The sequence below is a fragment of the Perna viridis genome, chromosome 11, assembly GCF_037379345.1.
Source record: "Perna viridis isolate PV_CMFRI_1.1 ecotype Kerala chromosome 11, ASM3737934v1, whole genome shotgun sequence".
NCBI classification, from domain to species: Eukaryota; Metazoa; Mollusca; class Bivalvia; order Mytilida; family Mytilidae; genus Perna; species Perna viridis.
In genome coordinates this window covers 6,116,131-6,131,480 of record NC_142455.1, presented here as the reverse complement: position 1 = coordinate 6,131,480, position 15,350 = coordinate 6,116,131, and the positions used below count along the sequence as shown (strand labels likewise).

The 15,350-nt window shown below is 33.3% G+C and overlaps 1 protein-coding gene across 2 annotated transcripts in view; it reads left to right on the top strand.

Moving 5' to 3' along the window:
- The window catches only part of LOC148602736 (uncharacterized), a 72,821-nt gene that overhangs the window by 22,471 nt on the left and 35,000 nt on the right, over window positions 1-15,350 (top strand). For both annotated transcript variants that reach the window (XM_088551734.1, XM_088551733.1), the window contains exons 18-28: window positions 183-330; window positions 4,393-4,510; window positions 5,493-5,587; window positions 6,133-6,204; window positions 6,930-7,036; window positions 8,093-8,165; window positions 9,238-9,330; window positions 11,134-11,301; window positions 11,641-11,772; window positions 13,530-13,614; window positions 15,116-15,204. In XM_088551734.1, coding sequence (XP_088407860.1) covers window positions 183-330; window positions 4,393-4,510; window positions 5,493-5,587; window positions 6,133-6,204; window positions 6,930-7,036; window positions 8,093-8,165; window positions 9,238-9,330; window positions 11,134-11,301; window positions 11,641-11,772; window positions 13,530-13,614; window positions 15,116-15,204 — 1,180 coding nt within the window. The remainder of the gene's footprint in view (window positions 1-182; window positions 331-4,392; window positions 4,511-5,492; window positions 5,588-6,132; window positions 6,205-6,929; window positions 7,037-8,092; window positions 8,166-9,237; window positions 9,331-11,133; window positions 11,302-11,640; window positions 11,773-13,529; window positions 13,615-15,115; window positions 15,205-15,350) is intronic.

The window sequence follows — 15,350 nt, the reverse complement described above, 5'->3', positions numbered from 1 at the left end:
TCCAGGGTAGACGAAAGAGGAAAGGAAAACTATAACACTTTGTTTTCATGGTGCAGATGCATTCTGAATTCTTTAGTTGGTGAGGGTTCTGCGTCTTGTGTACAAATTTCTTCTAACTGTTGATCAAATCATTTTAACTATTAATTGATGTCTTGATTTCTTCACCATCTTTTATTTTTTAGAATGAATGGACAGCATATCAAAGTATGTGTGGGTGTGGCTATTCAGGAGATGGTCCAATCAGAAGTCTCAGGTGTTCTGTTTACAAACAATCCTGTCAACGGATCAGCCAATGAGATTATCATAAATGCATCATATGGACTTGGAGAGGTATTGGTCTTTTTTAATTATTTTTTTTGGGATGTAACCTTATTTCTGATTGTCTGATTGGTTTAAATTTTTGTGTTAATTGCCCAATAAACACTTTTTTAGTATATGCCCCACAAAGAAAGCTTGAGGGTATATAGGAATAACTCATTTGTCTGTTCACAATTTATAAATAGGAAACCTTCGATTTTAGTTTGAGGTTTTAACAATATATTTTCAAGATTTACTGTTAAGATATTTTTTATTGGAATTTTATATACCAAGCAAGAATCATGTGACTAGGAGGGGAGTATTTGAAAAAAAAAAAGATAAAGAAAAAGTTCCTTGCTATAAATAGTATTTAAAAAATAAATCACGGAAACTCCATTTTACATTGTTTTACCTTGGGCTTACCATTTATGCCACTTTATTTTACCCCTTACTATCGCTCGAGGTAAAATATCGGCATAAATGGTCACCCAGTAGTAAAACAATGATAAAATGGAGTTTCCGTGATTTATTTCAATTCTAAAAGGAAAATAATGGGACTCTTTTTATATTTTCTTGACCTATTATGGTAACCTTAGAGCCCCTATATTTGTTCATATTTTGCTGTACACTTTACGCTAGCTATGTCAGTTGAAATGGTTGCTAGTGGAACTTTGCTTCACATTTTTTATATTGAAGGAAAGGGCAAATTAAGTAGATTGATGTATATATGGCAATAGTCATTTGCATTATAAGGTTACAGTGTTCGCACATGGACAGGTACAATGTTTCATTCATTTATGATTGTTATGGTTTGGTTACGTACATGAGGGTGCACGTGGCACGTGGTGAGTGCTACCGAGTAGTGTGTAACTTTTCTAAAACATAATGTTTAATATTTTGATTAAATATGAATTTCTTGTTCATTCACGCTACTAAAATGTGTAAATACAGCTGATACACATTGGAATGTTACATGTGTTTTTTTCATATGATTAAAGTAATCAGTAATTTACACATACACAAGCCACGTTCAATAAGTTATCTGCTGCTCTTATAGCAATCGAAAATCCACCACAGTTGTGGTCTCAAAACCTGTCATATTAGAATAAACAAGTGATGTACATTCATATAAATGATTTGTACAATGTATTTGTAATCACAAATGAACAGATACTGGTAATAGTCTATGGTTGAAAAGCTTGAGAACACAACCACAATGGAGAAAACATTTGTATATGATCAGACTGTCATTATAACCCCCCCACAATTTATATAACCTTTTTTGATCATATGCTGTTTTTTAGATCGCTTTTTAGCTCACTTGGCCAAAGGCCATGTGAGCTTTTGCCATCACTTGGCGTCCGTCGTCCGTCCGTCCGTCGTCCGTCCGTAAACTTTTACATTTCAATCTTCTTCTCTGAAACCACAGGGCCAAATAAAACCAAACATGACACAAATGTTCACTGGTATGAGGGGATGAAAGTTTGTGATTTTGGTGTTGATCGGAAATTCAAGATGGCCGCCACCGAGGATCTTAGTTTAACATTGGACCCTATGGGAGAAACATGTAAAAATCTTCTTCTCGGAAACCACTTGACCAAATTAAACAAAACTTGACACAAATGTTCACTGATATGAGCGAATGAAAGTTTGTGATTTTGGTGCCAATCGGAAATTCAAAATGGCCGCCACCGAGGATCTTAGTTTAACATTGGACCCTATGGGAAAAACATGTAAACATCTTCTTCTCGGAAACCACTTGACCAAATTAAACAAAACTTGACACTATTAAATGTTCACTGATATGAGGGGATGAAAGTTTGTGATTTTGGTGGCGATCAGAAATTCAAGATGGCCGCCACCGAGGATCTTAGTTTAACATTGGACCCTATGGGAAAAACATGTAAAAATCTTCTTCTCGGAAACCGCTTGACCAAATTAAACAAAACTTGACACAAATGTTCACTTTTATGAAGGGATGTAAGTTTGTGATTTTGGTGCCAATCGGAAATTCAAAATGGCCGCCACTGAGGATCTTACTTTAACATTGGACCCTATGAGAAAAACATGTAAAAATCTTTTTCTCGGAAGCCGCTTGACCAAATGAAACAAAACTGGAAACAAATGATCGTTGGCATGAGGAGATGAAAGCTTGTGATTCTTTTGCCATTTCAAAATGGCTGCCACTGTGGATCTTAACTTAACCAAAGTTTCCGCTTGAGAAAATATACATCTAGAGGTCGCCACATGATCTTCAACAAGTGGGAAATTTCCTCCATGTAGCAAGCTCTAAATTGCCCCAATAAAAACAAAGTGGATAAATCAGTGAACACAATACTGAGGGGGGCTGGAGGGGGTCTGATCCCGGAATCCCGACTTTATTTTTACTAAATCCCGAAATCCCGAACAACAAAGGAACTTAAAAACTGCTAAAATCCCGATTCCCGGTGGATTTATTTCCCGAAATCCCGGGCTTAATTCTCAGAAATCCCGACATCCTGAGCTTAATAACCTCTGATCCCAGCATCCCGAAAAAGGTCCGGCCCTTCCTCAATACTATATCAGTTTATCATTTATGGTAAGAAACTAAAATGTTTTAAAAAAAGACAACTACATGCCAGTGACTATATTTCCTGCCTTGGGACAGGCGCAAACAGTATGCAGCGGGGTTAAACTAGTTTTGTTGGATCCAAACCCTCCCCCTCTATACGGTCAAAGGCTAAAATAAATACAAAGTTAGACACACAGTAAAAATCAACCTGAAATACATCCAATTCATTAGAAAAGTACCTCAACAATTATTAACAATAACATAGAAGACAAACAAATGAGGTATAAACAATGAATGCTCGCAGTTACTGAAAGCAAGCTCAGGACACAAATAAGGATGACAAATCTTCAAGCCTCCCAACACAAAAAATATCAGTTACAAAACTTCCAAAGGATTTAGAACTGCAACATCATAGACTGTGTTGGTCTAGCAAGAAGTTGTGCAATGACTAAAATGCTAAAATATGAATGATTAAGTTATAATGTAATGATCTAATAAGAGTATCAATATTTTTTCCTACAAAGACAAGATTTAATGATCTGACAACAATGTCGAATTTATATCCTTTATGAATCAGTCTATTTAAATAATTCTTAAGATTTGATGGACATTGTTTGCATTTATGTGCCTTGTAAACTATATTTCCATACAAAACTGGATGTGAAATGCCTAGTTTAATAAGATTAGTTTTTTAGCAAAGTAATCATGTTGGAGGCTAAGAAACGCTGTGTTTTGCAGAAATTTCATGGATTCCGCAAAACAATGGCAATTTCTGCATTTTTAAAGGCCTGGTTCCGGATTTTAGTATGTTGGGGTTGCAAACTATGCATTATGTCCCCTTTCCAACCTGTCCCATGCAATAATTCCTGTTTACCAATGCTTTAAATTGCAAGAAAATCTTCATCTAAGGAAAATTCCTTGTAAATTTACGCAAAATTATATGAAATATTTAGCAAGTAATTAAACCAGGTGAGCGATACAGGCTCACGTGAGCCTCTGGTTCCATGATGGGGCCCTTCAGTGTTCTCCCCTATATTTTTGGATAGCAATGTATAAGCACGTGCAAGATGACATTAATAGGACCTGGTGTCATATAATATTTTTACCCCCACAAAAAATTTACCCCCGGGGTTAATATATCATATGATATCTTAATCTGGGGGCAATAAATTGTATGAAATATTGACCCCAGGGTTATTTTTACATACCCCCTTTATGATATTTTAACCCCCTTACAGGGGGGTTAATATATCAGAGCAGGGGATTAATTTATCACTGCAGGGAGGTTATAATTTAGCAGCAGGGGGTTAAAACTAAGTTAGTGTAAATAAAATACGATGAAAACTGTATAAACTAAATCCGTTTTGGACTGTTTGGTGAAACCAGGATCAAAATACCTTAAAAATGACTAATTTTAACAGGTATTTCAGTTTATCACAGTTTGGTTTAGGCAGGTTTTACTGCATATCATTGGAAAGCTGAGTGTTTTTATTTATTTTTGTATTTTTGCACCTTAAATAAAGACATGCATATTGATTTTCTAGGCCGTTGTATCAGGAAAGACAACTCCGGACACAATTACAGTAATGCGTTCATGGGAAAATCAACTGAAAGTTGGATGTAAAGATTTAGGGGATAAATCTGTAACCATTAATGTCACAGGTAAAAATAAGCTATGGTTGTAGATTCTTATACAGTCCATGGTACTGTGAAAGTACTTTTATTCGTGGATACCAATTTTCATTGATTGGGGAAGAAACACGAGTTCGTTGTTTTCAGTAAACATATCAATGGAAATCTCCTTTTCGTTAGTAACCAAATTTCATGGTTTGGCCTACCCACAAAAAAACAACGAATTGGTACCCCACAAACAATAGTACATTCACAGTATGTAAGAATCACTTTCTCCATCTGAATTTCAATGCAATTATTTCAGCTCCCAATAAATGGAAAGTTTTGCTGTATGACATTATAGATATGGCATACATGTTTGATGTTAGATATCTACCACCATGCAATCTCATGTTTGTTTTGCTAAGCTCCATCAATTTTTCACAAGTAAAAATAAAAGATTTTCCAAAAGGGAATCATGTTAGAAGCTCATAATTTGATATTATTCATTCATTACTCAGATCAGTATTCTGACAAGAGTTAGCTTGATAATGAGGAAGAGCTTTATTTTATACTGCAACTATTCTGTTTGAGCCATCAAAAAGCATTGACTTTATATTTACAATGATATACTGTCACTGATTGAATATTTTTGTCGGTTGTGATATTACAAATGATACATTGTTCTTAAGTTGAAAGGATGTTGCCTGCTTGGAATGCAATAATGTTTTTCTTAATACATCTTTTTTCTTTTAAAATTTTGATGCATCTTTGCATTGACTTGACCAGAACTTTGATGCATGAATTCAACTCAAACCGGTAAAAATGCTTGGTGCAGCTTCACATTTTCCCGCAGTTCTAAGCCTCTTCTGTATATCAGTTTTATGTTAAGTCATTGCACTGTTAATGTCTGTATATTTTGATACATGTATGTCCTTAAACAGACATACATGTACATTTTTTAAGGATTGTTATAATTTCCATTGAATTATAGAGTAAGGTGGAATGATGGGTAATTTTCATTGAATTTTAGAGCAAGGTGGAGTTGTTGAAAAAGAAGTTCCAAAACTGCATGAATGTTGCATGTCAGATGAACAGATTTTAAAGTTGTGTTCAATATCAATAAAGGTTGGTGAGGGATGCTGATGAAAAGAAAAAAAAACAAATTGAACTCATGATTTCTATATCAAAATCATACGTTTAATGACCATAATTCAAAAATTGTACATTTGATCTAAACAATATTTTGAGATGTTACCATGGTTACATACCGAGGTGAGGAAGGTCCCTACTGATTGTGGGATGATTCAGTCAAAGGTGAAAGGCCACAGTCTGAAAAAAACATTCAAAACTTCTACTTAAAAGCAGTTTCCAGGCCATAATTCCAACAGTTAAATCTGATTTAAAGAAACTTTATGATATTATTACACATATCAGGTGAGGGTGAATCCTATTAATTTTTGGGTTCATAATGTCAAAGGTCAAGGTTACAAAAAAAAAAATGGTTGACAATATTGGGCCGACACACAACAGCTAAAGCACTTCAAATGTCAATTCATTTTTTTAATTGTTTGTTTGAATATATATTTTGATTATTTAATTATTTGAAAAGAAGAAGATTTGAAGGTAGCTTAGGTAGCCAAGGAAACTACATGTCTGTACCTTTTTTGCAGATTGAGAACTATTTTAGTAGTCCAAGAGATATAGAATGGGCCATGTACAAAGACCAATTTTTTCTTTTACAAGTGAGTGACTATCATGTTGGACAGTATATAATTGTTGGTTTGATTTAAATAGTTTAAAGTGTAAATGTTTGTAAGAATCAGGAAAAATTGGAAAAATCAGAAACATGCATGTCAAAACCCCACTGATCTGACAATGTAATATCACTCAAGGATACTTTCTCTAAGTTGATCTCTGCATCATTGGATTTGCTCAGAAATGTTTCAATAGAATCTTATAAAAATGAGGTTTTTGACCGAGTTAACTGCCCTTTAAATCTTCATTTTCAGTGCATGTCAATGAAACTAACTCAATGGTCCAGCATGATATGGGAAATCTTGTTTGTTTTCCTTGATTCTGATGGTGCAAATAGTCAAGTTAAACTATCGAATGATGGATTTTTCCATACTATGTTTCACCTACTGCCTGATTTTTACAAGGACTGACACTTGGTTATGTTTTTAAAAAATGTTGATAGAGTTTAATAAAAGGAGTCATTTTCTTTGCAAATCATATGCACAATACAAATTAGAATGATTAATTTGAAGCTGTAAAAAATACAGTGGAATTTCTACAGCATAATATAGAAATAGTACAATGGCATGTCAAAATTTGTGATATTAGAAAATGAAAATCTATGATCAAAATATATGTAAATAAAAAATTGTCAAATGAGTCAATTGTTAAGATGCTCAGTTCAACATTTCCAATCATCCATTCTTGTCAAAACCTATCAAATATTTATTAGGCCAGACCAATAACCACAATGGACCAGGAAACAGAGGAGGACCTGCTCCATGAGTTTGATGATCCTCTTGTTACCGGGAAAGAGTTCCTCACAACAGGCAATATTGGGTATGTTCATGTATCATATGAGGCAGTTGCAAGCTGTAAGAGGATAAACTTTAGAGCACAGTGGATAGGCATGTCAATTATCTTGAGTTGTCAACAGACCTAGCAGACTTGGGACTACTTGTCACTGGGCAGAGTGCTATATTTTAAACTTATGTATTTACATAGCAGATCATTTCCTGTCAAACTGCAGTGAGCCCATTCTTGATTCTAAGATCATAGGTTAATTGGTATAGATTTCATTAATATAGACTATACAAAACAATTCCCTCAGTAAGGAAAGGGAGTTTTTGTTGTAGTTCGCTTTTAATTCATAGGTTTTTTAGCAAATAGTTCATTATGCTGAGGGTCAAATTGCAATATATGGACCAGTTTGTTGCCACAATATTCAATGGACCTCAGCTACCTTTCAGTCCATATAATTTTTGGGCAACCAACTGGTCCATATAGTGCCATATGACCCTCAGCATCATGGTTGGTTGCCATATTATACTTTAAAATGTAGTTTGCACTGGATCATTCATGTGAAAGAAAAGAGAAAAATATACACAACTACCTTAATTGCGACGTCACATTTTTACTTCGAAAGCTTGGTAGTCCATATGATTTCCTACAAGTCCATATGACATTATATGGACTGGCAGTTATACCTAAGGAAATAAGCAAATAAAACAATATAAAGTATAATATGAAAGTACAATATAAAGTATAATATTAATTGTTATGGTAAAGTTAAATGATAAAAAAATGCCAGTTAATATCAGTGTATGGACAAATTTACAATTATAATCACCCTTAATCACCCGTAATCACCAGTAATCATCAGACACACTAGCTGTGGTGCTGGTTATAATTTCTGTCTCAACCTTCAAAACAGGAGATATCTTCATATGATAGATGCTGCTAATTTGATAACAAACTCCCTAGAGTTATTTTAGAGTTATCTGTGGATGTACTGAATGCATTTATTGATAGAAAAAGCTCCATCGGGAAAGCAATTAAAAAAATCTTATGAAAGTGAAAAATCTTTCATAAATCTGTAATTAATGTGTTTTTCAGGGAGATGATGCCAGGGGCAGTAACTCCATTAACCAATTCCTTGTTTAAATCTGCTATAAATCATGCCTTAGTGGTGAGTATAGTATGGTATTATCTCATTTTTATACCTTCCACAAAGTGATCATGGTGTCTGTCTGTTTGTCTGTCCACACGTTGCAGTTTTCTCTTTAACTATTTATCGTAGTCTGTTGGTAGTTTGACAGAAGCTTATATAGGTATGTGAAACTCCATTTTATTGGGAAGCAATATAACTTCCTGACCATTTATTTATATATATGGTTACTTGGATGGGAGCTAGGGGTATCCTTTTGTAAGCTTTTCTCACAGTTTTTCAAATATTGATAGGGGTGTCTGTCCTTCCTTCCTTTGATCCATATTTCCTTCCAATTGTTACTCAGAAGGCGACCCATTTTTTATCCATTACTCCTCCTACACTGGTAAATGAAATTTAATAAACATTTCACATAATCCTTATTACATACATATTCCTCTTGTGCAACTCCTGTTCTAGATTTGGAGACATGGAAGAGACCCACTCCTATCTGTTACTTCTTCTACATCGTTGAATGGATTATGATGAAACTTTCACAGAACCTATATTACACCCTTTGATTTAAACTTCCTGTGAGATTTTAATCCAAATCAATTTTGAGGTCAAAAGGTGCATGTTTATCAAAAAGAGAAGTAGGTGTATCAATTAAGTGACTGCAGCATTAATCACAGTTTTTCTTGTCAAAGTTTTCAATTAAATAATTAGTCAGTTATGTTTTTACGAAAAGATTCAGTTCAGCACATCAATATAAATGCCAAATTGTTGAAATTTTGAAAGTGAAGACCTAACATTTTATTTGAAATTTTTGATAAATGTTTGTAATATGGAAATATGGGTTTAATTATGTTCACAATACTGTTAAAGTCCTATTATTCTTGAGTATTATCTGTCTTTGTTTTTTTTGGCATGTTGTTGGTTTATGGGTTTTGATATTAATTTTATAATAAAGCAAAAATTTTAAATGAAAAATTACATTTTCGTTAGAAATTTTAATAATTGACTTGACCAACCATGAAAACTGAAATTAGTCCCCATGAAATTTTTTTCTCATTAGTGACAGGGAAAATTGATATATTAACATGACATGTTTCAGGGATTTGCTGAGATTACATCTGCTGGACCTCTGATTAAACATCCTGACACCGTGGTAACCAGTTGCTGCGGTACACTCTTTATAAACATGACGGTAAGATGCCAATCAAATGATAAATTTGAGAATACAAATCAAATACACTTTTACTGGTAACTATTGTTGTGCTGCATATGTTCCAAGGAGTAACCTTTCATCAACAGCAGTAGAACAAGAAGCAAAGAAGAGCAATCCAAAAATAGTCTACAAAAGGTACTCATACCATTCCTGAACTGATCCCTGCAACTATTTAACTATTCAATTACAAATGATTGATTGCTGACAGATTAAAAACCAATATGTGACCGATCTGATCACGGTTTTGTTATGGAAAATGACAAATGATCGGTTCATGTATACTTAAGAATTTTAATTAGAATGAATCAAATAAAGTGCCATATTAAATTTATTTTGATTTAAAAATAATTAATCAACATTTTGTATGTTATTAAAAATAGTAAATTCAATAGACAAGTAAATTAATTATTGCCCTAATTTATATGATTTAATTAATGTGTGTAAAAATGAAAAACCAAAACAAACCAATATGTAAAATATATAAACCAGTCATCTGTCACATGATGTAAAAAGGAAGCATTCACCAGTTTATTCGATCAATTTGATGGATCCATAAATGACAGGAAACAGATTAATGATCGATGAACGATCACAATTATAGTTGCTTGGATCAGCTGAGGTACTGTTAGCAAGCAAATCAAAATAGAAAGCAGAAGTTCTAGCATGTGAAATACTGATACAGAGAATGAAGTAACAATATTTTAAAGGATTTGAATTTGTAATACTGTATTATTGAAATAAGACCCATTTAACTACCATAATTTAAACCCCATATATCTTTGAAATATTAACAAGTACTTATTCATATTAAGTTCAGACACTTATAATGGGTAGATGTACTTTAAGGTACAGAAAAAAGCATTGAAAAAAAAATGCATTTTCTGTCTTCAAATGCTACTTTTTACGTAACTTAAATTCATATATAGTCATTTCTGTATACAGATCTGTATTTTAAAGAAAGATATTTTTTCATTTCCCACTTTAATTAGCCAAAACAGGAATAAATACTCTTCTGAAGTGCAAATTTTATACAGGATCTATTTAATTTTATCACAAAAGTGTAACAGTCGATTGACACTAAGACTGGTGGTCTGTAACAATTTCTGAATTAGAAATTAAGGAAATAAAAGTGAACTTGGAAGGTTAACGAAATACCTCCTCTCTGATTTTTATTAAGACTGCAACTTAGGTACCATTCTTTCTAAGAACAGGCAATCAGTAGTATATTATTTTCCTCATTTTGGTCTTTTTTGCCACAAATGTATTGACTATTCAATACACCTAGTAAACAATTCAAAAACTATTAAGTTGATCCTCAAGCATGGGTGACATAGATAGATTTTTTTACTGCTGATATAGAGAAAAACTGCAGGAAAATTTTCCTTCCATTTTTCCACTGCATTTCAACGAAAATTGACCTACATATGTACAGTTTTAGAAATAGTAACCTGCCCGCCAGCCCTAGACTGGCTATTTTTGGCAGGGCTGGCTAATTTGAGCAAAAATCTATGTAGCCATGTAGTAAATGTCTTGAAAAATTGTAAGGAGGACTGACCAGAATTTTAGCGAGTTTCTTACCCTGATATGTATCTATCATAAAAAGGCAAACTTTACAAACAATTTGATGGTTGTTTCTGGAAGATAAGAGGTATAAAGACTTGGATAATGCAATATAACATCTGCACCTTTTTTTTTCTTCATGTGCCACACTTTCTACACATTTTTCTTTAAGCACATAAAATCTCAAGAAGCTCCTTTCTTAACTATCTTAACGTTTTGCAGTTAATTGACTCTATGTCGATCAACAACATCATCGGCAAAAAGGATGCTGCCGAACTGAGTCTGATTGGTCAGGCTGTTGATGACTTACCATACAAGGATGTAGCAGATTATTGTGGCGGGAGAGTCTCTTTTTTTAAACGCATAGCTGTATTTTCATCTTCTTTACGAGTAAGTTGAGCCAACATGTAATGTATCATGTTGTATTAAGATTTTAATATTTACTGTTTGAAAACTACAATAAAAAATGAGGGCTATGAAATCTTAATTTATATATAATAAATTTTTTACCATCATGTTGACAGATTCTTTGTGCTCAGAAAGGAAACAGATAATAATAAATACATAATTGTACTTTCATTTGCCGATGTGGATTCTGCTAAAAACGCTTTTTAAAAATTAACAGATTTTCTTTAGAATTTTTGTCAAAAATTGCAATAATCTTAGATATTCAAATTTTTAAAACAAAATTAGAAACTATCAATTAATAGTGGTTTATTTTATCTTCAGAAATTGAAAGATAGAGGTACCAGATGTGATGCATGGTTTGATAAAGTGAAGAGCTACAAGATAGGAGAGGGACAGAATGATTGTAGAGGGTTCTATCAAGACCTCAACACTAAAATTACTGACTATTATGATGTAGGTAATAAAGGGGTTGCTTGGGATCTTTTAGCCCATATATCACCCAGTTTTTATGCACCTGTTTTATGATGGACATACAATGTTATTGTATGCTGCTGTAATCCTGTCTGTTCTTTCTTTGTGCATCCACAGGTTGTATAACACAAAAATGATTTAAGCTATTTGAAATATTTTTTTTGTGCAATGTAGAGCGTTTTGCTTCAGAGTATGGGACTTAGACATGTTAGAACCTAAACACTGTACATAAAAAATAAATCCAATAATGGACAGGCATTTTATATGCCATATATGCTTTAGCACAGTATATTATTTTTCCACCAAAGTTAAAAAATGGAAGCTTGTAAATGTTAAAATATTCTCTCTATCTTCATATTCCTAAAAAAGAAGATACTATTAAAATAAATATCCAATTTAAAAAAAAATACATGATTTATTACTCCACAAAATTCCTGTAATTGAATTTATAACCTGTTCCAATGTACATGTGGTCATGAGGGTTTTTAAATGTCATTCTAGTTTCATTTTCCTTAACAGATTTTTAATGTGGAACTTGCTGAAATTCCGAAGATTGATCTGTATTTTATTGTTTACTTCCTGGACTTAAAACCCTGCTTTACAATGCAAAATCTTCTCCTCATTGTTTTTCTAAACACTTTTATCATGTAAAAATATATATATTTGTCATATTTTACCAGTATTTTTTTAACACAGAACATTTTTTTCCTTAAAGTATTGAACTCCGTGTTTATGAAATGACAAAGTTTCCATGCATTCAAATGGTAGATTGGGACTCATTTTGGATAAAATATTGAGTCTCATGACATGTCTTTTTTTTTTTAATGTAGTCAGGGTTTTACAACATCCCCCTACATCACTACCTGACTAGAGTGTAATAGGGCTTTGTAAACATGTATATTTTCCTCACTGTATTATATAGTTTGAAAAACTGCACTTTTCTCACTTACTCTCTTATTCTCAAGAAACAATCATTCCATGATACATGCATTTCAATTTACACTTTGATATTAAAAAAAGAAGAAATACTGTCTTGTGTTTTAAAGTCAAATAAACACATTTTTAGTTATCGAATGTCTGAAATCTCTTCAAATTTATGTAAAACATAATTTTTCTTGGCAATAAAATGTTCAATGCGAAAGTAGTGTCATATATTTTTTTGCCTTGTTAGGCAGTTTTTCTTCCAATTTGCATTTGAATATGTACTATACTTTAAACTTGGTTCCCTTGATTACTCTTCCAATGAACAACATGACTTACATACCTACTACAAGTTACTACAAATTATTATATAGGTAGCAGTGTTTTATCCAATGATCTGACTTTAATCATAAAAGGATAATTAATTGGAAAGAGTGAATAACCAAAATATTATCATGAGTGCCGAAGAACGCCTAGATTTAATGTGTGCGGAACTTGTTCTGTGCACGAGTTAAATCCTGAAGTGTTCTTGACACAAGTGATCATGTGTGATCATACTGTGAAATCTGATAAAAAACAGCCAATCACAAAATTTAAAATTTATGTTGAAATATCAATAAAATATGAAGAAAATGTTTATAATAAATAGGATAATTAATTGGAATGAGTGTTAAGAACACTTGAAGATTTAACTCGTGCACATAACAAGTTCCGTTCACTTGTTTAATCTAGGTGTTCTCCAGCACTCGTGATAATATTTTGGTTATTAACTCTTTCCAATTAACTATCCTATTATTATTTTGCTGTATATTTTATAGATCTGGGAGACATCATTGGTGAAGAGTGGACAATCAGGAACATGGGCTACTGTTGTCGTACAGACCTTACTGCAGGGCAAAACAGGTGAGTATACTGACCTTACTACAGGGCAAAACAGGTGAGTATACAGACCTTATTGCACTGGAAAACAGGTGAGTATATAACATCTTTGATGAAGTGTACAGACCTTACTGCAGGGCAAAACAGGTGAGTATACAGACCTTTCTGCAGGGCAAAACAGGTGACTATATAATGTTTTTAAGTGTACAGACATTATTGCAGGACAAAATGGGAGAGTATATAACATCTTTAATGAAGTGTACAGACCTTACTGCAGGGCAAAACAGGTGAGTATACAGACCTTTATGCAGGGCAAAACAGGTGAGTATATAACGTCTTTGATGAAGTATTTCGACCTTACTGCAAGGTAAAACATGTTACTATGAAAGATCTTTGATGAAGTGTACATACCTTACAGCAGGGCAAAACAGGTGAGTAAATAATGTCTTTCATGAAGTGTACAGACCTTACAGCAGGGCAAAATGGGTGAGTATATAAAATCTTTGATGAAGTGTACAGACCTTACAGCAGGGCAAAACAGGTGACTATGTAAGATCTTTGATGAAGTGTTCAGACCTTACAGCAGGGCAAAACAGGTGAGTAAATAATGTCTTGAATGATGTGTACAGACCTTACTGCAGGGCAAAACGGGTGAGTATATTAAATCTTTGATGAAGTGTACTGACCTTACTGCCGGGCTAAACAGGTGAATATGTAAGATCTTTGATGAAGTGTACAGACCTCACAGCAGGGCAAAACAGGTGAGTATACAGACCTTACTGCAGGGCAAAACAGGTTAGTATATAACATATCTTAAATGAAGTGAACAGTCCTTACTGCTGGGCAAAACATGTGAGAATGTTATATCTTTAATGAAGATTAAAAACAAGTCTGAAAACGATAAAAGACATTTTGATATGGTATAGTCACATATAAAGCTTTGGATATAAGAGCAATTCCAAAAATGGTGTGTCCTGGGTGCAGAACGCTCACGATATTTAGGGGTACCACCAGCATATTAAAAAAAAGGAAGCAATGTATTTGTCTTGAAAAAAAATTCAAATTTACCTCCAAGCAACACATCAATAAATTAACTGCATTCAGCCCCTGGACACTTTTTATAGAATAGCACTAAGCATGTTTACAAAGTTCTTTGGTTCCATTTAGAACTATGGTAAATAAAGTATCAACTCATTCGATTTTTCTGTCGGTCTGTACAACCTTGTCACCGCCTTCATTTCTTTTTTAATTTTCATAAAATTTATACTAAAGATTGCTACTACCATATTAAACAAGGTTCTGACACTTTTGGAAGAGTTATTGTCCTTTGAACTTAGAAAGTTTCTTCCTGACCACATTGTAAACAGTAATGGGGATGGACTACAGTATGAGAGTAGCATGACTTTATTTTTTACATACATGTACAAGGTTAGATATTCCTGAGGGTGTCTCTAGTTGTTCTTGTTCAGGATTTACTTATGAGTATTTCAATTTTATCTTTGTTTAATCCTTAATCTATTTGCAGAATACACTACAGAGGTTTGTGCAGATGTTGCCTTGTTGTTGTCCAAGTGTGACGAAGTTTATAGTGCTGAGGTCCCCGCAGCAATACAGGTTATTGTAGATATTGTATTTACATAAATTCATGAACTTGGCAATGTCCTTTACTTAAGTGAGGGGCGCTTTATGGTGATAAGGATGTCCATCCATTTGTCCACCCATCTTTATGTCAGTGTGTTCTTTTGTCTTATTGTCAATCA